Genomic DNA, 26,258 nt, shown 5'->3' with positions numbered 1-26,258 from the left:
AACTTCATCTGGGGTATTTCGTAATTAGACAAACAAAATTACTCTCAGTCTGGCTGCTCCTGGATTAATCGAGCACTCGCAAACTCTTATCAAGCATCTGATGGCAAGTTGCTATTTGAGTTAGAAAAATACCTATTAGTTATTACAAAACTCCGAAGTTTCCCAGCTCAGCTAATTTCTCAGCGCGATTTCCTGCGGCAGCGCTGGTCGGTGGTGCCAGCAGAGCCCATCGCCTGAACCCCGAGCGGGGCAGGACGGGCCAGGGCAGCCTCCACCTCGCCGAGACGCCGGGCGCTGGGACCAGAGTCACAAAAATCTCATTTTCCCAGACAAGCACCGGCGCTCCCACGCATCGACGCCACAGGACCACCCCAGGCCAGATCCCTGCCCCTCGCCCACGTCCCCGCAGGGTGCCACGGGCAGGGTCACGCTGTTTCAGGGGTCCCGTTTGGCCAGGAGGGCCCCCAAGTCTCCATAAACCCCCCAGCCCTGGGAGGCAGCAATGCCCCGCTCCTCCCCAGGAGGGTTTTGTCCCCACGGGCCCCAGGCAGGGCTCTGCCGCGCTTTCCGTTTCTCCCCGGGCGCAGGTTAAGATAACCGTAGACAGAAAATGGTATGCAGATGAAGGATGCTTTGCATGATTTGGAGATATTCAAATGAAACACGAGATGGAAGAGCTCGCAGGATAGTTAGAACAAAAAAAAGCAAAGCTTATTTGAGCGCGGTCAGAGCTGTGGTCTCCTCGGTTCGGCCACTTTCACCTCACGGTATCAAGTCTTGGGATACGGAGAAATGAAGAATCCCCAAACCGGGCAGTTTACAAACTTCTCTTTTGTACGTGACCTGACTCCCACCACCGTTATCTTACGGTGGAAATTTCCTACGTTGAAACGTAATGCAAGATCAGAAGAAAATCTTGACTTTTACAAAAAAGACCTGTTGTCCTAATTGGATAGGAGCAACTTTGGAAAGTGCAGATAAGGGAAAATAAGTTTTTCCTACAGGTTCAGCAATTTTACAGCCTTAAATTGAGATGTTTCTTCCAGAAATGCACACACAGGTATAGATCACCAAAATATCCAGAAACTGTGAGCAGTTTCAAGCAGGCCATGAGCATCCTGGTCCCAGTGCTGCTCACCTTCCTGGCGCTGTCAGCCTGCCAGGGCCACACGGCTGCTCTGCTGCAGACCTCCAACCTTCTGAAGGAGAGCATCAGGCTGCTGAGCCATCTCCTGCAGACCAAGGTAGGGCTCTCTCACACGGCTCAGCCTTTCCCCACTGATGGGAGGGACAGAGCGTTTCACCGGGCTCGATGAGAGCAACGCTGAGTCAAAGGAAGGTGCTGGCCCCGGGGGGGACCGAGAGCGGGCGGACGGATGGGTGTGAGTCAGGATGGATCCACGTGAAGAGGTTTCTCTAGCCTGATTGCTCCTCTCCTTTGTGTCTTGATAAAGGTTTCCTGTGACAAGATGAACGTGACAAATATTTTTGCAGGCGATAAGGTAAGAGAGAAAAACTAACTCGTCCTTGTTCGAAAACAACCACACGGCCACAATGGGTACTGGGAGAGGGTGCTGGGGGCCAGAGGAGAGCGCGGGGCAGCCAAGAGCCAGGCCCTGGGCGTCCTGCCTGGCCCGGTGTGGCACCACACGGGAGCAAGGAGCCCATCGCCAGCCCCGAGCGGTGATGTTGGGCTGCCAGGCTGCTCCTCGCCGCTCCCGGTGCCCAGCACCCATCCCCACCTCCAGCCAAAGCAGCATCGGTGGCTCTCGGCCAGCCCGGGGGCCAGGGGGAGGCCAGAGGGGCAGGCGGGAATGGGCAGCGCCTCTTTGAGCAGCACAGAGCATTTTTCACACTTTTCAGAAAGGAAGAGAGAGGAACTTCTTCCCTTGCCTTGGAGCGGTGTGTCACTGTCTCACAGACACCCACACGCACCTATCACGCAGCATCTCGAGCTCTGGTTACAGACACTATCCCTCTTTAGCCCCTTATCTGGGGGAAGGCTCTTCAGTTAGCAGGAGATTTAATAGCAGATAATAAACCCTATTTTTGCTCTGAAAATTGCTGCCTAAGCCCAGCTCCCCGGCACCAGAGTTCCTGTTTTCACAGAAAGCCGATGCCCTCACCTCGCGTCGCACGGGCAGGCGGCAGCCGAGGGGTGCAGCAGCCTCCTTTTTGGGGGGGGCTGGGGCTGAGCACCCCATCGGGGGTTCCCCACACCCCTCCTGCCACAGGGACCAGCCCGGGGAGTGAGAAGAGACACCAGGGACGCTGCAGGACCCAACGCCCGCAGCCCCGGCCGTGCTCACGGGGACAAGCTGGTGGCTTTGGTGGTGCCGTTGGGGTGAAAGCGGAGGAGATGGGAGCAGGCAGAACTCAGCGACCTGCCCGCACTGAGCATCATCCCCCAGGGAAGACAGCTCCACACTTTTCTAATTACCACCAGCTCCTCACCTTCCCCATGTCTCTGCCATGGGACTTTATCGACAGAGGCAACCTCTTCCCCAGGGCTTTTGTTATTCCTGTAGAGTCTCTGCCCACCCAAACCAGCTCCTTTCCCCCAGCACAGGCTCCCACCAGCAGCAGGAGCACAATGCTCCGAGCTGCTGCTCCCAACTCTGCCATGACTTCTCACCGAGAGGATGTATTGCTATAAAAAAAAGTATTATTTGTGCTGTTCTCACCTGCTGCTAATGAAGCCATGACTGTACACAAGATTTCTAAAGAAAAGCCATGTGTGTCTTTTTTTCCAGAAAGACGACAACATGGAGATCTTATGCAAAGCCTCCACAGTGGCTTGGGAGGGCCGGAGCTGCCACCGGCACCTGGAGGGCCTTCACCTCAATTTGCTCCACCTGGTCCAGAGGAAGAGCACAGTGCACAAGGTAAGCCAGGGCCCCCCCTCGCAGCCCTTGGTCCCTGCAGCACCAACCGCAATGCGGCTGTACGACCCTCAGCCATCGAGCGTTCTGCACGCCCAGCTTCTCCCTCGGCCGCTGGTTTTTGCTTTCAGCCAGTCCTCTCCCGCTGCAGAACGGAGCCCTCCCCCAGCACCCTCACGGCTGTTTTTTCCTGTTGCAGGCACCATGTCCCGTGGCAGCAGCCAACACTACTTCACTCCATGATTTCCTGCTGGACTTACGCAGAGTCCTCCAACGATTAGTAAAAGACTAAAGGTTGAAGTGAAAAAAACACAGTTTGTTTTTTTGTTGTTTTTAAACTATAATGACACTGTATTTTTCAAAATTATTTATAATAATTCTTTAAATAAATGTATTTTTGGACTAAATCTGCTGGCATTGCGTTAAGATGTTTCTTGGCCAGAAACTGGAGAGTGCAGGAGCACGTTTGAGAGCTCGAAGATGCTGGCTGGAGCGCGGGGCTCTGGGCTGCAGAGCAGGGACAGGAGGACACGTGTTTTCTATCCTCATCATTGGAAAGGGGGAAGTCAGTGACAGAGTTGGAACTCAGGGCACAACTCAAGAGTTGAGCAGTGATGAGTTGGTAGATGGAACTGGGGCTTTAAAACCATGAAGTCAGAAGTAATTTTTGTTACTTTGCCATATAAGTTGCAAGAAATACAAGGGGCTACAGCAAACAGAGTCCAGACTCTGCTGGCACCAGGGTGGTGCAGGTGAGAGCTGCCAAAACAGAGTTTGTCCTGCTGTGGTGTTAATGCTCGTACCAAGAGGAGGAAAGCAGGGCTAAGCTGAGGAAAAAAAAAAAACAAGAAAAGGCAGATTGGAGAAGATGGGGCACAAACCAGGCCTGGTTCTGAGAGCTGGGAACTCAGAAGCGTGTGCTAGAGCTGCAAAGGGAGATGCCAGGTCGGGAACTGAGCAGCCCCTTAGCTCTCCCCTCACTTTATAGCCTATTTATGGCTTATATTTATATATTTACATACATGCCATTTATATACAGCACAGCCCTTTGTGGCCCAGGAGTAGAAAGGCTCCAGCAGCAACAGCAGTGCAATAAACACCAGCAGGGAGCAAACCTGCACTGTTGAGGGGATGACCAGCCTGCAGCAGACCTGGGCCCCGGTTGAAGTCTCTCAAGCACCAGGGGAGCGGAGCCTCGCAGGTATTTAGGTGTCTTTTACCATTTTGCAGCTTTGGCACAGCGTGGGAGAGCGCTTTGGAAAGTCCCAGGACTGTGCAGGGTTTGGTTCATGCATCAACTGAGTCACAGTACTCAGGGGAGCTGCAACGTTAGCAGACCACAAAAAAACCTGTTACCTACTGCCTGAGCAGGCTGAAATGTCTTCCAGGGCAAGAAATGTGCTGCAGGCCAGGACAGTTTATGCAGCAGAGGAAAGAGCTGAACAGAGACTTGGTTGAGCAGGGCCAGAGGAGGCCACAAAGATGTTTGGGGGGCTGGAGAACCCCCCTGTGAAGACAGGCTGAGAGAGTTGGGGGGGTTCAGCTGGAGAAGAGAAGGCTCCGGGGAGACCTTAGAGAAGCCTTCCAGTACTTAAAGGGGCTACAAGAAAGGGGGGAGGGACTCTTGGTCAGGGGGGTAGGGATAGGGCAAGTGGTAACAGTTTTAAACTGAAAGAGGGCAGATTGAGATTAAAATAGAAGGAAGAAATTCTTCCCTGTGAGGGTGGTGAGGCCCTGGCACAGGTTGCCCAGAGAAGCTGTGGCTGCCCCCTCCCTGGAAGGGTTCAAGGCCAGGTTGGACAGGGCTTTGGGCAACCTGGGCTAGTGGAAGGTGTCCCTGCCCAGGGCAGGGGGGTGGAACTGGGTGATCTTTAAGGCCCCTTCCAACCCAAACCATCCTATAGTTACTGTAGGTAAATTCACACCCCCATCTCCTCCCCAGCCTTGCAGAGCAGCCTCTTGTTCTGCCCCATCAGCCCTGGGGGTGACCACACCCCCCCCAAACTCACTTCTCTAGCTTCTCCAGTAAATGCTGTGCAGCCCAGAGCTACGCAGAGGATTTCAGCCACCCTTCCTGACACCTCCTGCCTCGGAGTTAGAAAGATGCTGTATGGATAAAGTTAATTGAAAAACCATGCACAGAGGTGGAACTAGGAATCTGGAGTTTTATTTCATGGTATGAACATGCTCCGGGGACATACTGATATATACAGTGTAATGAATAAAGTTTAATCATAAAAGAAAGAATAATCAGAAACAAACAGTTAGAAAACCAATAAATAGGAAGACAAATTATACAGACTAGCAGTTTTTCCTATATACAGGACTGGCTAAGCAGAACTGTTGAGAAAGGTGAAAGCTGGACACGTGCAGACAGTGTAGTCAGTGAAAGGCACTATGGACCATTTTCCCCTCCTCTTAAAGAAAGGATCAGGAAGAAATTAAATACAAAATAATACATTTACACAACATTAAACAACATAAAGCATCGAAAACCGCAATGTTAAGGTTGATGTTCTGGAATGAGGGGAATCTTCTGGTAGCAAGATGTAAAGATGAGCATACACAATATATTATTATATGATTTTTGATAAATACTATAGAGCACATACTGACCTGGGATGAGAATGGCTGTATTAAGCTCTAAAAAACCCCATACAAACCAAGCCCCTTCCTCACAAAAACATGGTATGGACCCTTTAGACATTCACAGATTGTCCAGGGCTAGAGAGGGCCCATATGGTAACCTGCAAGCCAGACCCTCTGGTTTTAAACAAAAGTTCCCAGAACTTCACCACTACACATCAGTTACAAGTAAGCCAAGCTGATAGATCCTCATGACCATGAGTGTTCCACTTTATTTAAAGTCCTCTTCTAAGAGCAGATAATTTGTTCTCCAAGCCCCTGTAACAGATTACAACCAGCTTCTCCAATCTGCCAAAGGTGTGCAAGCAATTATTTATTGTTTTCTCTGCCCCAAGGCTCACTTAAATATGTAGAGTACTATTGCTTTGAGCAGCAGAATTGTAACTTTAAAATTGTAAAGCATATTTAGGCCACTGATGTCTGTCAGGTAAAAGACTTTTCAGTGGTCTTTTTGAAAGCACAGTTCAGGAGAAGCTCCCTTAAAAACAGATCATTCAACTAATCTTAGCACAAGACATAACACAAAAGGGAAATAAAACAGTTATCCCTGATTCTGAGAACTAGAACAGGCCAAAACTGTGCATCTATCTGCATGGGCTCAGAATGGATATAAGGCTTAAGAAAAAACAACATTTAAGCCATTTTCAGCCTGTCTTGTTTGAGGAGAAGCATCTAACACGAGATAACCCAACTCTATCCGAGCACACCCAAGGTAAGGTCGGCTCTTCAAAAGCAAAACCAACTAAAGCTTAGATCGACCAAACTTCTGAGTATTTACCTCAAGCACTAGGCTAGAGAAAATAAATGCCAGTGTTTGTATCTTGTATGAACTTAGGTGACACTCCCTTCCCCCCAAAACAGAGGCCAGTACGTTCTTCTAGGTCACAATCCTGAAAAACACATTTAAAAAACACAAGGAAAAGCTTACAACTCATTTAGGGAAGCACTGAACATATCGCCAGAGCAAAATATGCCTTGACAAGACCAGTTTTAACTCTTACAGATCCTGTTACAGAGCCACGAGGTCCATCCAGTTAAGCACCAGGACAGTAAGGAAGGGGCATCAACTTTTCACTACTCTAAGTACTTCACAAGAACATTCTGGTAATCGCAAACGTGGCTACTAGCAAGAACTCAGGACACCGAAGGAGCCGTCTCATCCTTTGCCATGCTTACGGACTCAGTTTCTCCTATTAGTAACCCCCAGGTAACACTGAGGTGACGTGGAAGTTACAGCTAACGAGCACCACCCCAGCCAGGAGCTGGTAAGATGCCAGCAGGAGTGATAAAGCACACACAATCCTAAGGAGATGCATTTTCTGTGACACAAAAGCAATGTATTAAAGTGATATGTGTCTATTAGCAGCATAAATATCAAAGAAAAAGAGCAGCCACCACAAATAAACGGTTATTATCAGAGACCAGAATTTTTTTTCCTCTCAGAGCATAGCCAGAAACTCAAGACGATACAGTCTACGCAGGAACAAACTGCATCAGCTATTTCAGGGGATGGTACTCTTCTGGGAAAACTGGGCAGTTCGTGCCTGTTTTAATACAGGAGAACCAAACTCATCCTCAGTTTAGGGCACTGGTCCAGTGCCCTTGTAGCCAGGGATGAGAAAACAGAGCCCTCATGTTCACAGTCCCAAGGCTGAAGCCAAGTCCTAGTGTTCTAGCATTCCCCTTAAATAATCTCTGCTGTTCAGATTACAAACCAATTCACATATATTTAAAAAAATTCCAGCTCAGAAGCATAAAAAGCAGCCAAAGCAACGCTGCAACACAGCCTTAAAAAGAAAAAAAGCTCTCTTTTGCCTTTGCATCAAAGGCTTCATTCTCCACAGTGCCAGCAGATCACACACACAAATAGACAAAGACAAAAGCACTACTTAGACACACTTGTTTTCTGTTGCACTTAACCAGAGCGTGATCCCTTCCCAGAAATCTCAGACTTTTGTAGCTCATGTTTCTCCTATCCAACTACTTCCTTTGTACAGCAAGACAGCAAACAAAAGGAAAAGGACTGTGTATTTGATACACAATACAATCAGGTTAATAGACACAGGGGATAAGGATTTAAATAAAAGGGTTTGATGCTCTTCAAGGTTGGCAGCAACCACATTCAAACACAGCTCAGTGCAACAGAGGACAATAGCGAAAGCTGGCAGTTAGGTGCAAAGCAGGGCCTAAGTCAGATTTACCAGCCTTAAGTTCTAGGATTTCATCAACCGTTTTGAGCTAACATGTCTAGTGCTTGAACACACATCTAGAACCTTTATTTTCTATACATTTCAACAAGGATTGCCAACAACAGTTTCCCTGCACAACACGTTTACCACATGGAATTTCACAACCATCACATATACCAGTTTAATATTATGTTAATATAACATACAATATACGGGCAACTAAGGAAAAATACATTATTTTTTTTAAAATAAAGCTCCATACCAGCAAGGCATGGATTTTATAGCCATGTCAAACTGTGCCATCTCTTGAATTTCATATTCTGGCCAAATCTTATACACTCACTGATTTTTACGGCAATTCTGAACAGGTCACACCTACTGCAGCAGAGAGTCAATGACGGCTCCTGGCTTTGCCGAACGTTTTCTGTTTGGAGAGCAGAAAAGGGAAAAATAACACCATACACACATCATTATGCTGTCAAGGAAAGATCGGGACCAGCCACATTTCAAGTCAAAACTATACAACGTTACTCTTCCACAAGTATTTGTCAAAACCAAAGAAAAATAACCAAGAAAACCCATGCTGAAATCTCCCCCAACAGCACATGACTTTCCAGTAACACCAGTATATGCACTGCCAATGTGTCAGATGTTAAACTGAACCACAGAACACCAGAAAATAAAGCAAGAAGCTGGAAGAGGGGAATGCAGCACAAAAGGCCATCAGAAAAATTCCCAAACAAGTCTTTCTGGACAAGATTTTACTGTAGTAAAGAGATTTCAGCTTGGTTGTTACACTTGGCGCTGGTAAACTTTGTACCGCGAAAAATGTTAGTAATTTGTCTTCTCATTAAACAAATGTTTGAAGACTTACAGTAAGTTTGCATGCACAAACTTAAGCCTTCCCCTGGGTAAATCCCCTGTTACATATAGATACTCCAAAGTTCTTCACCTTCTACCCGTCTTGGGCCTGGATCTTCCTTTTGAAGTCCTCGGCCTCTCCAGCTTCATCAGAGATTGCCTCAAGCTTTCTTCAGTGTAAGCTAAGTAAACATGGGAAAGGTCCACTTCAAAGGGCTAAAAAAAGAAAACCCCACAAAACAAAAATGTCAGAGTAGTTTCATACACTGATCAACATGCTTTTGTAACACTAGAAAGACTCATCTCTTCAAAAGAAAATTGAAATCGGATAGTTTCGCTATAAATATGCAGCAGTAGCCACAGGCAGCAGAATTTAGACTTATGCAGTTCAGTACATGCTTATAAAAAGTCACTCACATCTTTTTCTTTTTTATCCAGGACAGGCGTCTGTTTCCTCATATTGTTTCCTGTATATGCAACACATTTCTTAAAGAAAGAAAGGTCTGTTAGTAAAGAGTACTGTACACAGTAGAACTGACTACAGGTTCATCCATTTACTTCTGGGCTCAATTAAACTCCTCAGAAGCTGGTGCCAACGTCAGCTCGTACATGAGCCCGTCGGTTAGCTTACCAGCTGCCACTCCCCAATGTCTTCATTCCAGTGAACGTAGTTTTCAATCATTTCCTAGAAAGAAATTAAAACAGTAACTGTAATAGACTTGCAGTAATAGTAATACAGACCTGCACAATCTACCCTCCAGATGCATCTTCCAGAAGATACATCCCTAAAGGCCTGGACAAGCTACTTAAGTATTGACCTTTCCAAGTCGCTTCTATCAAGACAGTCATATCATGTTCAAAAATCTCCATTTACATTCTGAAGACTACAGAGGAGAAAAATACCACTCCCAAATCGTATGCACTGGAGTTCCCACAAACCATGGGTTTCCCCTCATGCCAATGCCATCAGGCTAAAATAAATACATCGTAATATGGAAAAAAAGATTAAGGGAAACAGCTTTTATATCTTCTATTAAATAGCATGCACCATATTTAAGCTCATCATTAATTTTCTGGAGATTGGGGTCAAAGAAAACAAGTAGTGAAGAGTTCCAAGTTCAGCCTCACTACTCTGCATTATCAGACTTTAGGAAGCAGAACTTCAAGCACAGTGGAAGAAAGGTTTCAAACACACCCCGAGCATGGGCACACAGTGAATACACCAGTTAAATACAAGGTGAATGTGATTTTTTTTTTTAAACCATTAGGAAAATATGCTGCAAGAAAACTGAGATCAATATATCTCTCTGCTTACAACAACTAACATATTACACACTGATTCCCTAGAACAGATTCCATAAGCATGGAATCGTAGGCACAGTTATCCAAGCCCTGAGAAATACAAAGCCACTCTGCACTCATTCACATCATTGTGCTGGTTTTGGAGCCAAGTGCACCCACTAACTCTGATCATCTTCCAGTTGAACGTCAAGCAGAAGTCCACCAGGTTACAAGAGTCACTTGACAAAAGCATCTTTTCCTACTTAACATCGCCTGGTTCTAAAAATCCAGATAATGGCACAAACACGTGAATGCAGGCAAGTCGTACCCGCTCCGCTGAGCCGCAAACAAGCTCACTGCGAGTGATCCATGCTACAGCTTCAGAGAAGTGTCACAGTTCACTGGGAGTACCTCATGAAGAGAAAAGCACCCAACTCATTCCATTTGTTGGACAGAACCAGAGCTCTGCACACATAGCACAGTCCTACATCACAAGCTTAGGCTCTGTCTTTACCTGGTAGTCCTGAGGAATGAAGTTGTCTATGATAAGCATCTGAAGACGAAGCTCCCTGCTCAGCTGTCGAATATTCTCCAGTAATCCTTCAATCTCTCTCTGATGCTCCTGTTGCAGATCTGCCATCTGAAGATAAACCAGGCATTTGAGAGGCATCAGAGCCAACTTAAGACATGGCAACAGCCTGAAAGAGAACAGCCTTCTGCCTATACAAGGTTTTTGAGCAACAACAGCAAACTCTGGTTCTAAGTGCTAGAATATTTCTCTCTGAAGAATAACCCCCCTGAAACATTCCAGCTCGGAGATGGCTGAAAGTAGCACTAAGTTCTCAGTTTCATAAAAATGAAACTGGCCTTCTGCCAGTCCAAGCTCTGCACCAGGTAAGAGCAGATGAAAAGCGTGCAGACAAGTTACATCCCTGGCAAGATTTCGAGGAAAAATCTCTGATCTCAAAGACAAAAGGCACTTCTCATGAAACAAACTCTAGATACCAGCCAAAGGACACACTGAGACACTGACTGAGGAAGAAATAATGGGGGCAACAGGCAGAAGAGACAGACAGCTAAGAGCAGAGGAGCATTTGGGCTGCTGCATAGCAGGAGACTGTGCTGCCAGCAAACAACTTATGTTATTTCAGAAATAACCAGTGTTTTTCCTTGAAGCTCTGAATATCTCAGGGTCTCACACACACCCCCTCTCAGCCTGGCTTGGAGAAAAGCTCTACAACATGCTCCTCTGAAGCTCTGACACCAGCCTGAATTAGATCTTTTTGAATTACATGAGCCAAACAGCACAGAAAGGCATTTCTAAGCGTCTGGCACTTTTTCCAGTGTCACCAAGCTGATGGCTTACCCTTCCCAGCTATAGTCCCCCAGGTGAGCACAGGCTGGGCACTTCAGATACTAACCTCTGATTTTGCAGCCATAAGCATGGTCCAAACTTTCTTCAGCTTTTTGGTTTTCCCCTGTGCTTCTTCCTGGAGGCTGGTGTACTTCTCCTCGATGTCCAAGCGTTCTTGCTGTGTGCAAGATTTAGCACAGACATCCACACATTAACACAATCAAAGAAACTATCCATGCTAGCATGAACAAGAGAAACTACTTGAATAAAACAAAGCATTTACCAAGGGCATGGAGACCTGGCTTAGCCAGGCTGGCCCAGACCCCCAGCGTTTGCACTGCCCTAGAGCTGAGCACTACCACCACAGTTAGTTTCTGCCATTCTTTCAGAGCAGAGCCATGTTTCATCCACGTGAGCAATGCCAAGGCACACATGGTGTGTCCCACCACTGCTATTTCCGGACAGCTACAGCATATAACCCCACCTCCTTCTCCTCGAGCTCCTTGCGAAGCTGTTCTGCTCTCTTCCTTCGTTCTTCCAGTTCCATATTGGATTCCTCTAGAAGCTTCTCTTGCTCCTCTGCTTTTGCCAGCAAGTCCACTCCTCCCACGATCACCTTCTTCTCCAGTGCAGAGAGTTTCTCCAACAGGGACTGGTGCTCTTGTCTAGAGACACAGCATAAAACTTCCTATCCCACACTGCTTGCAAGGCAGCAGGTCCAGCTTAGTTTTACAGCCCAGACAGCATTTGCAGGGCTGGAAAAACTTGTCTTGCTGCCAAGGGTTTAAGTGGGGGTGAGGCAGTGCAAGCAAATGCAGGGAGTTCCCTGAGCTCCAGCTTACATTGCTTCCTCACAAGCAAAACCAGGTCAGAAAAGCCTCTCCTGCCACAAGTCCCCTCTGTGAGGGGCTGCAAGGCACCAGCAATATCACCAGGCTCCCCAAAGCCCCTGCTCCCCATGGGCCCTGCCAGCGCAGCAATGCCCAGAGGCAGCTGCAGAAAAGGAAGAGAGCGAGCAGAGATGAAGGCAGGGCAGCTGAGATGCAAACCAGGAAAGCTGGCTGGTGCTGGAGCAGCCTCTGAGAGCAGGACTGTCCTGTCTGCATGGGCCAGCGTCATCTCAGCAGCTTTTCAGCTCCAGAGTGGAGAATCCCTACACCCAAAACGACATGCTCGTGACAGTGTGCCACAGGAAACCTGGCGTGCTACACAGCTACTGCCCACTGATGAAGCAGCACAGCAGTACCACTGCTCTGCACGGGGCTCCAGGTTTGGAGGACTCATTTATATTTCTAGGCTATCTTGCACAACTAAAATTAAGAGAAGAAAGAAGTGGCAAGAGCATAAAGTGTCTCTTCCATCTGCTCTAAACTCTGAAAGCAGAGTAAGCTCCTCTTTCACTTTGTAACTGAACATATTGCTATTAAAGTCTGACAGGCACCGCACCGTGCATCTCCAGGTGCCCATACCCGACTTGTAGATTAAGGAAAAACCCACAGGACCACATGAACTGCAAAGAGCAGGGTACTCACTGAGCTTTAAGCAAGTCTTTTTCTCTCTTCTCCAGTTCAGCTCTGGCTTTGTTTCTTTCTTCTTCTTCCATATCAAGCTTAGTTTCAAGAGCTTTTCTCTCCTCTTCAATCTTTGCTTGCATCTCTACCATCTTATCAGGGGAAACTTTCTTTTTGCCTTTGGGAAGAGATAGGGAAAACAAATTCATTCACAGAAAAATAAGACAGCCTCTGTATCACAGCATTTTTTCCAAGTTCAGATTCAATACTTGCATTTAACAAAGATTAATTTAGTCAGATGTCAGCTCTAAGCTGGACACAACTCAGTCTTTCAAATCCCATTTTAACACTGACCAGTTGTCACCAGTTCCTACAGAGAAGGAACGGTATATAGCTAACACTATAACCTAATGCCCCCAAAATAGAAAACATCCAAAGAACACTTGGAGAAGGAACACTGCCTATACAGAAGTCCGAGCTGGGAACTCAGATGTTCTAACTATGTAGATTAGGCCAAATGAAGGAACACAGAAGACTGCCTTGACCTATAGCTACAAGAGCTGAGCTACCAAGAGTCACACACTCAAATTTCAGATTAGCATCCCCACCACACCCCTCGTTTGTTCTCCTCCTTCCGAGCTTACCTACTGCAAAGTGAGCACATAGATATTTTAAGAACACACTACTGTGAAAATACAGAGACTCAAGAAATTCAGAACAGTCCTATGAAAAACAGGCAATTAAAGAAACTTTTTGATGGTATTCAGTCTATGTAACAGTGACTACCCACAGATTTGAAAGCACTGAGGTTTGCTGTGACTTAACTGCATCTTTACAACCCCTACAGCAACCCAGGGACACTTCATAGAGGGTTACAAAGGAAATGGCCAGGGCAGCTCAATGAACACCTCAGCCTGAAGCGCTGGTCCCAAAACCAGTGATTTTGAAACAAAGCGTGAGGCTGCTGCTCTTGGAAGTCAACTGTCACTGAAATCCCAAGAGTGCCTAAGGCAGGCGAACACAGAAATCCTTGGGGGTTATTTGGAGTGAGCAAGAGCCCAGCGTATGTGCATCTCCTCAAATCCACAAGTCTTCAAAGTCCTAAACCTCCCTTTATTCACTACAAGTAAGTTCATTTTCTTGTTTTGCTCTTCTCCAGAGGAAAAAAACCTTAGAATCCAGATGCTTAGAAACTACCAGAAGCCACCAACTGTCAAGGGACTTTCTCAGCGACATAATAGACATAGTCAGTGTGCTCAAGGAAGTTGTTCAGTGAAAGGCTTCCCTCCAGTTTTCATGGCATTCAGCTTTATTTATACATATATAGGAACTCTAGCAGATAGACAAAATGCACTGTATTTGTAAACACACACGTACATATCTGTATTCATGTTTGTTCACGCACACTAGAGAATTCGTTAGCTTTGTGGCACGGTCAGGACTTCAGCACTACAGCAAACAATGTCTTAGTTTCCATCTGCTAAACTTTGGCATCAGATAATAAGCACTTATTTCTGGATTTGTGGTGGAAAAATCTCTCTTGTCTTTGAGTAAGCAGCTTTCTGAAAGTGCTATACAGAGCTCATAAAAAGAGGTAAGCCAGGTAAAGGCTTCCTACTGTTTAGTACACAGCCCTACATATTCTCATCTTAGGAGAAAAGGTAAACTAAACCAAGTTGTAAGACCCTTTCACAAGCTCTGCAATTGTATTATAAGGAGGTGGAAAACAATTACACCAACCTGCTTGATCTTGCATTAAGAGGAAGTAGAAAGCAAATCGCAGAGAGGCAGCACGTGCAAAAAAAGAGGAGGAAAGAAAATATATTACTGCTTTGATCATTCTAGACAAAGATAATCAGCATCAGAACAATTTTATAGGCATGTTTCTACAGTAGAAAACACAGGATAATCATCACTAAAAACTCCATTAGAGCAAACATTAATGCATCATGATTTTATGCTAAAGCAGAGAAAGTTTCTGTACTTCAGAGTGCTTTGCATATCCAGGATAATCTTCAGCTCACTCTTGCATTCTTCTGCCCATTCAATGCAATGCAGAATCTAAAGGTAACATTACAAGCCTGCCGCAAAGATCATGCCCTAAGAAACAATTAAAGAGGGTAGATTTCTTCTTCAATAAGAGACTTAATGCTTCCCCCCGCCACTCAAGAGAGCCAATTCTGTTATATTACCTGTAAAATATTAGCATACAGAAGACTCATTCTAACTTTTAACCAAGTTTCCAAGCCAATTCTTTGCAAGATACATGACAGTTGCACATAGGGAGTCTCAGCACAAGATTTCTCCATGTAATTACACAGGGTATTAGTAGCTTAATTTGCAGTAACTGATGCTTCCATAGAGGTATATAGCCAGTTTGGGTTATTCAAGCAAGTGCAGCAAAAAGGGCAGGACAGGAAAGGGATAATGAGAGCCACCACATGCAAGAGGGTCACGCTTGAGGACAGTTAATATCCCAAACCACACACAGTCACGCTTATCCTAGTCACCAAAAGCCCAGTACAACTTGCACAACAGAGCTGTTCTCCAAACTTGCAGGAGATGGACTCATCCACCTGCTGCCACATCAGCAGTTTGCTATTAACTGTCCTCATCCAGAGAAAATATTGAGGTTTCAAGCAAGCTTTGAAAGAGCAAGTTTGAAGCAAGCAGATTCCAAGCCTACCATCATATGACCCAAAGGTCTCCCTCAGGCTGTGACCCTTCTTAGCCTGCACCACACCTTTCTCCAAGCTGGTGCTTTCCACTAATGTAACTAGTATAAATTTGACTGAATTATAACTCTATAGCAATACTTTCCAAACTCTCCACACAGGGAGGAGAGTGAACTGCATCTATACAGAATAACCACAAGAGTGGGTGAAGTCCCTACAAGCCAAGTCCTGAGATGTGATTTATTTCTTCAGTCTTCACTAAACCACTGCAGAGTTTTTACAGGGACAGAGCCCTCTCTGACCAGGAGCAGATCAGACTTTGCTCACTGCTAGACCAAAGTCTAGATCCCTTGTTCCTCTGAACTAAGTCCCACAGTGATCAAGAACTTAATGTCAAGGGGCAGTTAAACCCCAACCACCGAGGACTAAGTATCAGCCAAAATAAAGCTAATCAACCAAGCGTTACCACATTTTCTTTGCAAGTATAAACTTCATGTTGTTTGACTGTCGACTGCTCCATTCTCTTCTCCAAAGTTAGTTTTGAGAAGCAGAGTCCAATATAACACAGCACAACCCATTTCACCTGTCTAGCTGTCCTTTTTACAAACTCCTTTGTAGCAACTCCCGTAAGAAGTTATCAGACTTTTTCCTGGTATTTTAGAGGCAGCGTTTAACACAGAAGTTAAGCTGGTTTTTCTAATCTATTATTTCTCAATTGCCTTTAAATCTTGCTCATGCAGCGTACTAAATTGCTTCCTATCCTCTCACATATCTGGCTAACAATGTGCACATTGAACAACTGTTTCAAGCATGGAAGCAGCAAAGGAAAGGCATGCTTTAGCAGAGTTAAAAGTTCAGGTTTATCTTTCCAACAGACACAGCGGGGAAGAGTGCAGCATTGCAAAAATGGAGTGTGTAGATTATGGAAAGGCCAAAGCTTAAAGGACTTAAGAGCTCCCACTCACTAGTGAAGGACTTATCCAGAGGTTTCTCTATGACAGAGCATGTGGAGTCTGAACTACTGCTGCTGCTACTGCCTGGAAAACAGAAATGCGTCCCACAGAAAAACCCAGAGAGGAAGAAACATGCAGATGGGAAGTTAGTTCTAAAAGGAAAGAAACCCAGAAGGGCCTGCAACCTAGTTCAAAAAGGCACAGGTTCCCATTAGGAAGCATTTGCTAGGATCCCTCCCAGACTCAGCTTGCAAAGCCACCGTTTCCCAGCACAAAATAGCATGCTCAGAAAGACACTTCAGTTAAACCCATCTTAACCAGCCTACAGCTTAAAACAACATGCCAAGGCAGCTTCCATTTCAAGCAACAACAGCACAGAAAACCAGATCATAGTGGAGAAGGCTGTGGATATCTGCAGTAGCAGAGGATTCAGCGACCAGGAGTCCTTTCCAGTCTTATGTACATGGCAAGGTGCACTTTCCCCTCTGGAAGGCAGGATCAGCTCAGGCAGGGACAGTTACTGTGTGTACTCCTGCCGAGCAGCGCCCTTACTGAGGGAACTTAGAGTGGCTTGTCTGGAAGTTCAGTCAGACAGTTATTTGCCCTCTACTCCTTTCAAGCAGCGTTTTGAAGGTGGTCTCCTCTTGGAAGGAGATTTGGGCAGGACTTGGTTCTTGATTGAGACAGTGGTCAATCTTTTTGCTTCTAGAAGTTACCAAAAGGTGAAGAATAAAGTTGTTACAACTACCAAAGACATAACACAAAGGTCATTTATGACCCTACTTGGACAGACACCAAAATGAAGAGCTTAACTAAAGCAGGAATGCTTTAACAGGAATTTTTTTTTTAAACAGATGTGGGTGCTCCAGGACAGGAAGGCAGTTTGAATGTCAAAATTAGTTTACTAGAGAAGCTGGCCGTTGAGGCATAGCACTGGGCTTGACTTCTCTACTCCCCATGAAGAAACATCAGAGGTTGTAGGGGTATAGCAAGCTCCCTGAAAGCCAGAGCATCCCATGGTACCCAGTGACCCCAGTTCTAAGTTCAGCAACATCCCTTGGGGTTTAAACATTACACAGGAGTTTAACACTGGTGTTGGACAAAGCAAACTTCACCATAGGATTTCCAGAGTGCTCCCAAACAAGGGATGTGCAGCTCCCATTCAGATTTTCAGCTTGCACAGACACCCAAAGGTCAAATTTTACCTCTATCGACATAAAATAGGACACCAGAAGAGTCAGTTACTGAACATCCATAAGACAAATGAATCCTCTGCCTAAACCACAGCCAAAATTCCCCTCCAACCACTCCCATGGTTATAAAAACCACATCTGCCTACCACTGATCTTTGGTGCCTTCTTCCTCCCACCTCTGCGAGCAGGGGAAGTTCCACACCACCAGTCACAAGCCATACACAGCCACCTTGCGGCAACCAGGGAGCCACCACAAAAGAGGATGTTACCACAAGCACAACTACCCAAGTGGAAGCAGATACTACACAGGTTCGGAGCTGTCCATCTACGGAGACGGCACCAAACAGCTTCGTTTCTAAGAGAGGCATGATAATTGCAGCGGCAGTAGGGCAGCTCTACAACTCCACTTCTCCCCGCCTGGCTCTGGCTAGTGTTTCTGACACCAGCTCCTGGCTCAGAGGACACTGGTGGCACTGACAAGAATCTCTACTGCCTTACCCCGCCGTTTCTTCCGTTTCTCTCCATCCTCTCCAATCTCCCCATCGTCATCTTCATCCTCCTCTTCAGATTCACTGGTCTCAGAACCAGATATCTCTTCCCCTACAACAAAAAAGTGCTTTTTAATGTGCTTTCCTTCACCTCCTGTCAGCTTGTTACTGTGACAGCCACATTTGGCCAAACCCAGCAGTGCCTGACATCAGCTTGTGAGTACCTGCAGAAGTGACTAACTGCTAAGCAGACAGACAGCTTGCAGTGGCTCAGGAAACTTCAGGAAGATAAGCAATTTAATGCCATGAAGTCAGTGTGTATATGTTAAAGCTCAAGTGGGTGCTTTTCAGGGGAAATAAAGCATCCTTGCACTGCTGAAGTGCAGTGCACAACAGCTTTCCTAACAGGATCTCCCCACATCTTCTCTTCCATCTCAGATGGAAGGGAAAATGGTCAGAGGAACAAAGTTCACACTTAATCAGACACCTGCATACACAAAGCTAGATGGCTGTTAATCGAGAAAAATGTTCCATTTCACAAATGTTTTTCATTGTTGCCATTGCAAACACAATGCTCAGATATTTCAGGCTTAGTTGGGAAACCAAACTGAATAGAATCCAACACTTAACCTCCTGGCCTCCCAGTAATGTTAGCAAACGTAAAGCTGTTTCTTCTGCGGCTCAGAGTAAAATTTAAGCAGCCACCCTCAGTCCATCAGGGATGAAACAGCTACATGCAGCTTCCAACCCTTGAAGATGATGTTGCTGACCATTCCCTGCTTCTCCCAAACAGGGCAGACTCCCAGCAGCAAGCCCTGTTGGAGCTGCTGCCGTGAGCATCCCTCTGGCGAGAGCTGTGCCAAGGTCGCTGGTCAGTAAGCAGCCCCCTGGCAGGGTCCTTCGATGCTGATGAACAAACAGTGTCACAAGGCCACAAAACTACAGAGCTTCAAGCTTTTTGTTTCCCCATGCAGTGTTTGGAAGTCAGCCCCAGGTCTAGCTCCACAGATTTGGTTCATTTTTCTCCCAAAAAACCACAACCCACCTCCTCAAACAGGGAAGATATTTGCCCTTTTGTTAGGGTACGTTTTAATTCCCTGCGCCGTGCCCAGAGCCCTCCTGCTCTCTGGGTGAGCCCGGGCACACCTAAACTCAGCCCAGGAGCCACCACTTACCCTAGTGCCAAGTGCCACCTAGCGGGCAAAGCCAGGCCCCCGCTGGGGCACCACGGGGTCACCACCAGCTGCGCTCAGGCCACCTCTCCTGCAGCCCCGCAGGGCAAGTAAAATGAGGGCACTAGCCTGCAGCAGCTGCCAAACTCATGTGACACAAAGAATGCTCGAACAGAATGAGCACTGGCATAGCGAGAAACCCGAGGAGGAGGAAGAGGAGGAGGAAGGGGAATCTCACCTTCTTCCAGTTTTTTCTTAAGCTCTTCGATTTCTTTTTGAAACTGGCGGAGCAAAGCATCCTTGGGATCTTCGTTAATCCTGGCCTTGTTCTTGATGTTCTTGGCTCGGTTTGCATACCTGAGAGTGCTGATAGTCTCATCGTAGTTGTAGTCTGCTGGTCCGATGTTCGCACACTGTGACAGACGGAGGACAGGGTCAGAGCCCAGAACGAGTCATTTGAGGGGCCCGTCCCCAGCTCTGCCAGTCTCACACTGCTACTCCTTCCCAAGCTCTCCTGCTGCTTCTACATCAAAGCTGCTTTAGGCTACCCAAGCACAGCTTCTGTGTGGTCTTACAGACATGCACTGTGTTTAGAACCTCAACTGTACCAAGGCAAAGAGAAAAGATTAGAAAAAGATTCACATAGAAGGTTCTCTAAGGTGCAAACAGCTCTGAAACAGGTAAATGCCAGGCTGTTCTCATGGCAAAGTCACTACGTTATCCCTGTAAAAATCCAGCTCCCATAGCTGGCACGGGAAAGGGCATCTCAGCTTACCATCATGGTTTTGGAGTTGCCCCCCAGAGAATCCTGAAGGAGCCGTGTGAGTTTGGAGTTACGGTAGGGCACGTGGGTGCTCTTGCCATCCACCAGCGCAGAGATAACGTTCCCCAGCGTGGAGAGAGAGAGGTTGATCTTTGTAGCTTCCTTCAGTCGCTGCCCCGTGGCTCCGGTTTTCGCCTGTCTTTCAGAACCCTGGAAAGGGAACAGCAAGCAGAAATTACACCAGATCCTCCAATACATCGCCCTCCTCTAAATAGGATCAACTACACCTGAAGTCTTGCTAGCAGCCTGCCACTGACCACCCCATCCGTTATTAGAGAACCTGGCTAAGTACCTCAGACATGGTTAAAGAGACACAAAGACATCTTAACTGAAGCTTTCAGTGCTGGCAAATACTGGATTGCTCAAAGTAACACTGCTGGAAAAATGGAGATTTTTGTCCCCCTGAACAAAACTTGAGAAGCAAGTCAGCACTTAGCAGCTCCAGCTGAGGTGCCTCCTAAGTACCATCTCCAGCCTTCCCTGTCAGCAGATCAAGGGAGAAAAGCAACACTGCAATTATTTTAAAGAGTTTCATAGAGCAACCTAAACACACATCATGTAAATAAAGTCAACACGCAGACACTGAATGGCTTTAGTCTCCCCTTTCCTGCATCTTCTCCAAGGAAAGATACTCCAGTGTAAAGTTTGGGGTAAAGACACATTTTACCAGCACAATTACATTGGTTCAAAGCGAGTGACAGAGGGAATGAACCTGCAAGTGATGAACTGCACAGTTACAACCCTCAAAATAGCACTTAGGGATATGGTGGAGTTGAGAACAGTCAGTGTTAGGTTAATGGTTGGACTAGATGATCTTCAAGGGCTTTTCCAACTGAGATGATTCTGGGATTCTGTGAAAATAAAGAAATCCTCTTGCAGAGACTCAGTTCTGCTGTCCAGAGCGCTCTTTCCAATGTAGTTTATGCATTTAATGATTAATTTATAGAAGCAAGAGAACTTTTTTTACTGGGACGGGCTCTAGCTACATACCCTTTCTGGTACACCTCTGATTTTAGGCCCCAAGCAAACACTTCACAAAGTCCAGTGTCAAACAGAAGTCTGGGCTTTAGCTGTGAGATGTGGGACATGCCCTTTCCTGGGCCTCCAACACCACATACTCGAGCAGCAGCGCTCACCACACGGGATGGCAGACCCAGCTGGTCCTACTTACAGCAAGATCAACGAGATGCAGCTTGCCCATGCGCACGTGCATGTTTCCATCAACCCCCTTCTCGCTGCACTCGATAGTGATTGTGAAGATGGCGTGCGAACGAGAGCTGTGCTCGTTCATGTTTGTGGCACCAACAGAACCTTGTAACAGAGAGAAAAAACAGTCTTGTCTTCAGAAGGAATCACGTGCTCCTGTCACACTCTTCCTGCTCTCAAAGGAGACTTCTCCCCGCCTCTTCACCCAACCCTGTTTTTCACAAGATGGAAGAGGGATGCTCAGACTCTGCAGGAAACCGTATTCTTGGGCACTGAAGTTGCAGCGCATCGCCAATCTGGACTAGCAAAAGTGTTACAGCCTGCTGTAGCTCTAAGCCAACCACAGACTCCCATCCCACGAGCAGCAGTAGTTGTCATCTGTTTCTTTAAGGCTACAAAGATCAGTAGCCTAAGATATTCACAGCTGATCTCTGAAAACAGCTGTATTTTAAGAAATAAAAACACAGCAATCCATGCCAAGAGCAACAGTAGTCAGAACTTGAGGTCATAAAAGGATCTGAGATTAACTCAGTTTTCCAAAAAACATAAACCACCTCCCACTCATAGCACAGGGACTAGTCGTTGTTCATCCTGATCAGAACTGAAGAGGGAAAAGGACTGAGACACACACACACACCAGTAGTTCTGACAACGCTGACTGCCCTCACTGCATCCCTCCCTTCACCATTTCCCCCTGGCACTGGCCGATGTGGGAGGCACAGCCTTCTTCACCTGCCCGTGCACAGAAGGGGTTTGGGACGAGGCATCCCTTTTGCTCTGCTCAGCTGAACAATCTTTCCAGCATTAGGACCAGGATCTTACTGTGGGTCTCATAACCAGCCCTTTGTTCTGTCTGAGCTATAAACCTGCCCACAGCAAGGCTACATACGGTTCTTGTGGCCCAGAGTCATGATTCTGTCCATATCATCTGCATTGTTCACGACATAAGCTGAAAGGTCTTTGATATAAACTCCCACATCAGGTCTCTCTTTAACCTAAGAGAGAAACAGTTGAGATGGAGCATCCTTCGGAGATCCCCAATAGCAATTTTCAGTGGTACTACAATAGTACAGTGATTTACTCCTCCAGGTTCTGGTTTGCACATAAAACACTCCAACACTCAGAGCAGTTAAGGAATGCAGACTCATGCAGGACAATGTCCTACTGGTTTCCGCCAGTGGCAAATAGTGACTCAGGCTCCAATCCCTAGAAAGACTGTAAAGGGCCTTTGGGGTAGAACTGCAGGCACAAAACTGACTTGGAGGGAACAGCCAGTTTCTCACTCTGCAAGTGACCAAGTGGAAAAGATTCTGAGAAGTGATACCCAGCAACTGCATCTTAAAGGAAATGGTACATGTGCTGTGGAGCCCGACCTGCTGCTTCCCTGGTCTTTAAAAATATAAAATTTCTCACCAATTCAAAACAAATATCACATGCAGAACAGCAGGCTCACCTCTAATCTCTGTGTCTGGTCTTTGCCTAGCAGGTCCCGCACTTCTTCATTGTAAATTTCTAGGTAAGACACACGAACCAAAAACCTGAAAATAACAGTTGGGTAGCTTTCTTAGTTAAGACATTTGTGGAAGTCCAAAAAACACAATCACAGAGCGCAAAGAAAATGCAGTGATATACCAGCACAATCCTGCTACCCCGTCAAGAACTGCTTAAGTAGGAATCTTTCAGCTAGGGCCACAGGTACCATTTCAGTTGCCACTGTCAAGGTCAGGCTCCTGCAACAGCTGGACACACAAAAACCAGAAGCAGTGAAGAGAAGGTATTTACCTTGTGTCCCCCTCTGCCTTGGCAATGTGACCAAATATATGGGCAAAGGAATTGGGAATGATGCCTCTAAGCTCAGGAACTGCTCGGACCCCTTCCATGGTGAAAGTTTTGCCTGTTCCAGTCTGCCCATATGCAAAAATAGTACCTGAAGGATAAGAAGATATAGGAACACACTCTAAGAAGTTGCTAACTGCAGTTTTACTTCACCCCTTCTTAGCCCAATGGCACTAAACACCTCTATTGTTACAGAGTTGAAATCTTCCACCCACTCCAGTAGATACTGTACAAGGGCAACAGAAATGCTGGACAACAGCAGCGAACAGGGCTGAGCCCGTTTTATCCAGCCCGCAAGATATCCCAAAAAAACTCAGCTTAACTGTGCAGAGTGATTAAAGTAGGGAGTGCTAGTACACTTAGGTCTCACACACAAAGAATTAAGGCAAGCCCAATTAATAACACAGTCAATTCGATGAATATCATTATATACCAACTGTAAAACCAACTATTGCTAAGCCACAGCACAAACAGTGTGAGGCTTCTACAACACAGGCCACAGCACAAGCCCAGTTCTGAACCTGCAAACAGCTACAGTTTGGACTAGAGAACCAGCCTACACAGGAAAACACCCAGAAAACATACCGAGATCCCAGACTCTGGTACTCCAGAGATATACTGGTTCTTAAGTTTAGCCTAGCACTGTGTAAAACTCAAGTTTTGATTGTCAAGCCAATGACTTGACAATTTGGAAAAGCTAATTTTTAATCAGCTGAAACCTGGGTGTGTTAGCACAAGAGCTTATTAGGCATTTAACAAACCTTTAAAAACCTTGTAATCTGTTGTTGTTTATAGCATACTGTTATGGAAAGCAGTAATTTGCTTCCTTACTAGCACCTGCTCTCCTTTACATAATACATTTACATGCATAAACAGACACATACACAAATCATGGTCAGACTCTTCCCAGCTGTAGGAAGCAACAGATTATCTGTGGGGCAGGGCAGATGTGTTTAACTAGTCATCTTAGTTTAAACCAGCAAAGTTTAGAGGAGAAAATGCAGCAGTTATATGCACAAGTCTGGTATGCATACCTAGTTACTGCAGGACCACAGTAGCTGCCTGGTTACTGAAATTGGATAGTGAAGAGCCGCTGAGAATTCTGATAATGAGATAAAGTATATCTTTTGCAAACAGAAGATACAGAATAAAAACATACAGCTGACTGACCTCAGCTCAGTCTTGTTCACCAATCTCCCACTGTTAATGATCATAGTAGGTACAACCACCGAGCACTCAGCACAGCAAGGACCTTCAGGCTGTTTTAAGTTAGAGGCCACAACAGAAACAATACAGGGCTCCAGCCCTCAAAAGGTGAAACTCCCTTAAATAAGATCAGCAGGAACTCTAAGAATGCAAAGAGGAGATGGGATCCCTGACTTAAAACAACAAGGGACTTACCATTGTATCCTTCTAGGACAGAGTCAATAATAGGTCTTGCAGTTAAATTATAGACATCCAGCTGTTTACTCTCTGGTCCAAACACTGTGTCAAACGTAAACGTCTTAGGAGGCTCATTGGATGAGTCTGTTTTATGAACTGTTATAGTTCCTCTCATTTCATCTACGTTGACTGCCATTTTGTAGCCCGTTGCTTTCTCTCGTTCATTAAGAGGCCGGCATCGAACAACCACCTTGACATTATCACAGCTCTCTGGCTTGTCCAGCTTCTCAGGCTTGTTGATCTAGAATTGTTAAAAAAGCAAGAAAAAAATACACAGGCTGTAACACTGCTGTTAACATACCTGTGTGTTTAAGCACAAACGTTGTTGAATCAACTCAAGTAGATGCATACACCTCCACAGGATCGTAAACGTGGAGACTTAAAACCAGAACTGCTTTATAATTAAAGCTGAGAGAATAATGTATGCTTATTCAATCATTGCAAGCTGCTTCTCCTTGCTAACGTGGAAACTGATGGAGTAAGACTTGGGAATTTCACCTTCAGGATCATCTATGAATTTCTTCAAGAAACAATTTCATGCTTGCAAACAACCTGCAAACATTTTGCTGGACGTAGCTGCAGCTGTGCCTTTCTTTTACATTAACACTGACCATGCTCCCTCACTGGAGCACACAAGTCTCAAACCTTACAGATGACATAAGCAGATATCAGTGAGCAGTGAAGGGAATGCATTTAAGTTACAAGCTTCAGTGTACTCGCTGAATTTTAATCATTTAGAAAATTAAAATGCTGTATTATAAAGCCTCACAAACATTTTATTTCAGTAGTAGTCCAGTACAAATTTGGAAGCACCCCTGATTAATATGACATCATGTGCTTCTCTTGATTAAATACATCTAATCCCACATTGATCAGGTAAAGTCTAAAGCACCACCCCTGGTGCTAAGTGCTGTAGCTGAGCATTTAACCACTTCTAAAGCAGCTATGTTGGATGTCAACAAGAAACAAACCCAGTTTCCAAGCGTGCCTCTCCCACCAGCTGACACCTGCCCAGATTCCTCCCAGGCCTCAGCAGAGGCCAGAAGCAGCTTCTGGTGAAAGCTGAGAGCTGAGCCTCATCTTGTTGGAGGAGGGATCCTATAGCCCTATTCTACCCCCGTAGGTGGAAGAGAGTTTCCGAAATCAGCTCCAGAATTAGTGAGTCACGATGAGCTGCCTCTCCGCTGTCCTCCACAGCCTCCTGCAGGCCAAAACACCACCCGAGCAGCGCCCACACTCCACCTACCCCCCACCTCCCCAGCCAGGGCCATTCCCCTCAGCCGAGACCCCCCTGCGAGGCGAGGCCACCCCTCACCGCCCCGGGGCCGCCGCCACTGCCAGCGGCCTCGGCCCCCGCCCCCCGCGGCCCCCCACCCCACCGGCCCCGCTCAGCCTGGCAGGACGGCACACATCACCCGCGATGCCCCATCCCGCGGCGCAGGCGGCTCCCACATCGCGACGAACGCGAGCAGAGGCCGCGGGGCCTACGCCCCCCCCACACCGAGAACCGCGGTTCCTGTCAGCGACGGGCCGAGCAACGTAGGAACCGGACAGCACCGGGGCGGGGCGGGGCCGAGCCACCGCCCCATCCCCGCCGCGCACCCCGAGCCCGGCGGCAGCCACCACCCCGCCGCGGACAGCCCCCTCCCCGCGGAGGCCGCGGTCCTGGCGGCCCCTCACCGGCATGGCGGCGGCGCGCGAGCAGGGAGCGGCGCCGGGCGCGAGGCACCCGCCGGCTGGCACAA

At 46.7% G+C, this 26,258-nt stretch overlaps 2 protein-coding genes across 9 annotated transcripts; one reads left to right on the top strand and one right to left on the bottom strand.

Annotated features, from left to right (window-relative positions):
• The first annotated feature begins 617 nt into the window (after window positions 1-617).
• Window positions 618-3,174, top strand: IL4 (interleukin 4). The gene is made up of 4 exons (XM_074838610.1): window positions 618-1,244; window positions 1,455-1,502; window positions 2,754-2,885; window positions 3,082-3,174. Exons 1-4 carry the CDS (start codon window positions 1,110-1,112, stop codon window positions 3,172-3,174), a joined length of 408 nt encoding a protein of 135 aa, XP_074694711.1. The 5' UTR covers window positions 618-1,109.
• Window positions 1,262-26,258, bottom strand: KIF3A (kinesin family member 3A). 8 transcript variants are annotated; one of them, XM_074838603.1, is made up of 19 exons: window positions 26,194-26,258; window positions 24,472-24,754; window positions 23,017-23,161; window positions 22,688-22,772; window positions 22,124-22,229; window positions 21,200-21,339; window positions 19,981-20,178; window positions 19,444-19,618; window positions 18,044-18,145; window positions 16,365-16,436; window positions 14,465-14,473; window positions 12,746-12,902; window positions 11,698-11,878; window positions 11,281-11,391; window positions 10,374-10,499; window positions 9,210-9,263; window positions 8,996-9,064; window positions 8,670-8,794; window positions 5,028-8,141 (listed from the first exon to the last, which is right to left on the bottom strand). In XM_074838603.1, the coding sequence occupies exons 1-19, from the start codon at window positions 26,197-26,199 to the stop codon at window positions 8,093-8,095; spliced, it is 2,193 nt and encodes a 730-aa protein (XP_074694704.1). In that variant the 5' UTR covers window positions 26,200-26,258; the 3' UTR covers window positions 5,028-8,092. The 8 variants fall into 8 exon arrangements, 7 of the variants coding, with proteins under 7 accessions (XP_074694698.1, XP_074694704.1, XP_074694697.1 ...); XM_074838597.1 differs by lacking the exons at window positions 14,465-14,473; window positions 16,365-16,436 and adding an exon at window positions 1,262-1,459 and having other exon boundaries at window positions 8,061-8,141; XM_074838596.1 differs by lacking the exons at window positions 14,465-14,473; window positions 16,365-16,436.

Source organism: Strix aluco, chromosome 13 (genome assembly GCF_031877795.1).
Source record: "Strix aluco isolate bStrAlu1 chromosome 13, bStrAlu1.hap1, whole genome shotgun sequence".
NCBI lineage: Eukaryota > Metazoa > Chordata > Aves > Strigiformes > Strigidae > Strix > Strix aluco.
Note: the sequence above shows the minus strand (reverse complement) of the source record. Positions and strands in the feature narration are given on the sequence as shown.

Excerpts from the sequence above, each read along its gene's own strand:
- IL4 (XM_074838610.1), top strand. The coding sequence starts at position 1,110 with ATGAGCATCCTGGTCCCAGTGCTGCTCACCTTCCTGGCGCTGTCAGCC. Across the intron at positions 1,245-1,454 it reads GCCATCTCCTGCAGACCAAG|GTTTCCTGTGACAAGATGAA; the intron begins GTAGGGCTCTCT and ends GTCTTGATAAAG. Across the intron at positions 1,503-2,753 it reads ATATTTTTGCAGGCGATAAG|AAAGACGACAACATGGAGAT; the intron begins GTAAGAGAGAAA and ends CTTTTTTTCCAG.
- KIF3A (XM_074838603.1), bottom strand. Across the intron at positions 22,773-23,016 it reads AAGGCAGAGGGGGACACAAG|GTTTTTGGTTCGTGTGTCTT; the intron begins GTAAATACCTTC and ends TGTTATTTTCAG. Across the intron at positions 22,230-22,687 it reads ACCAGACACAGAGATTAGAG|GTTAAAGAGAGACCTGATGT; the intron begins GTGAGCCTGCTG and ends TTTCTCTCTTAG.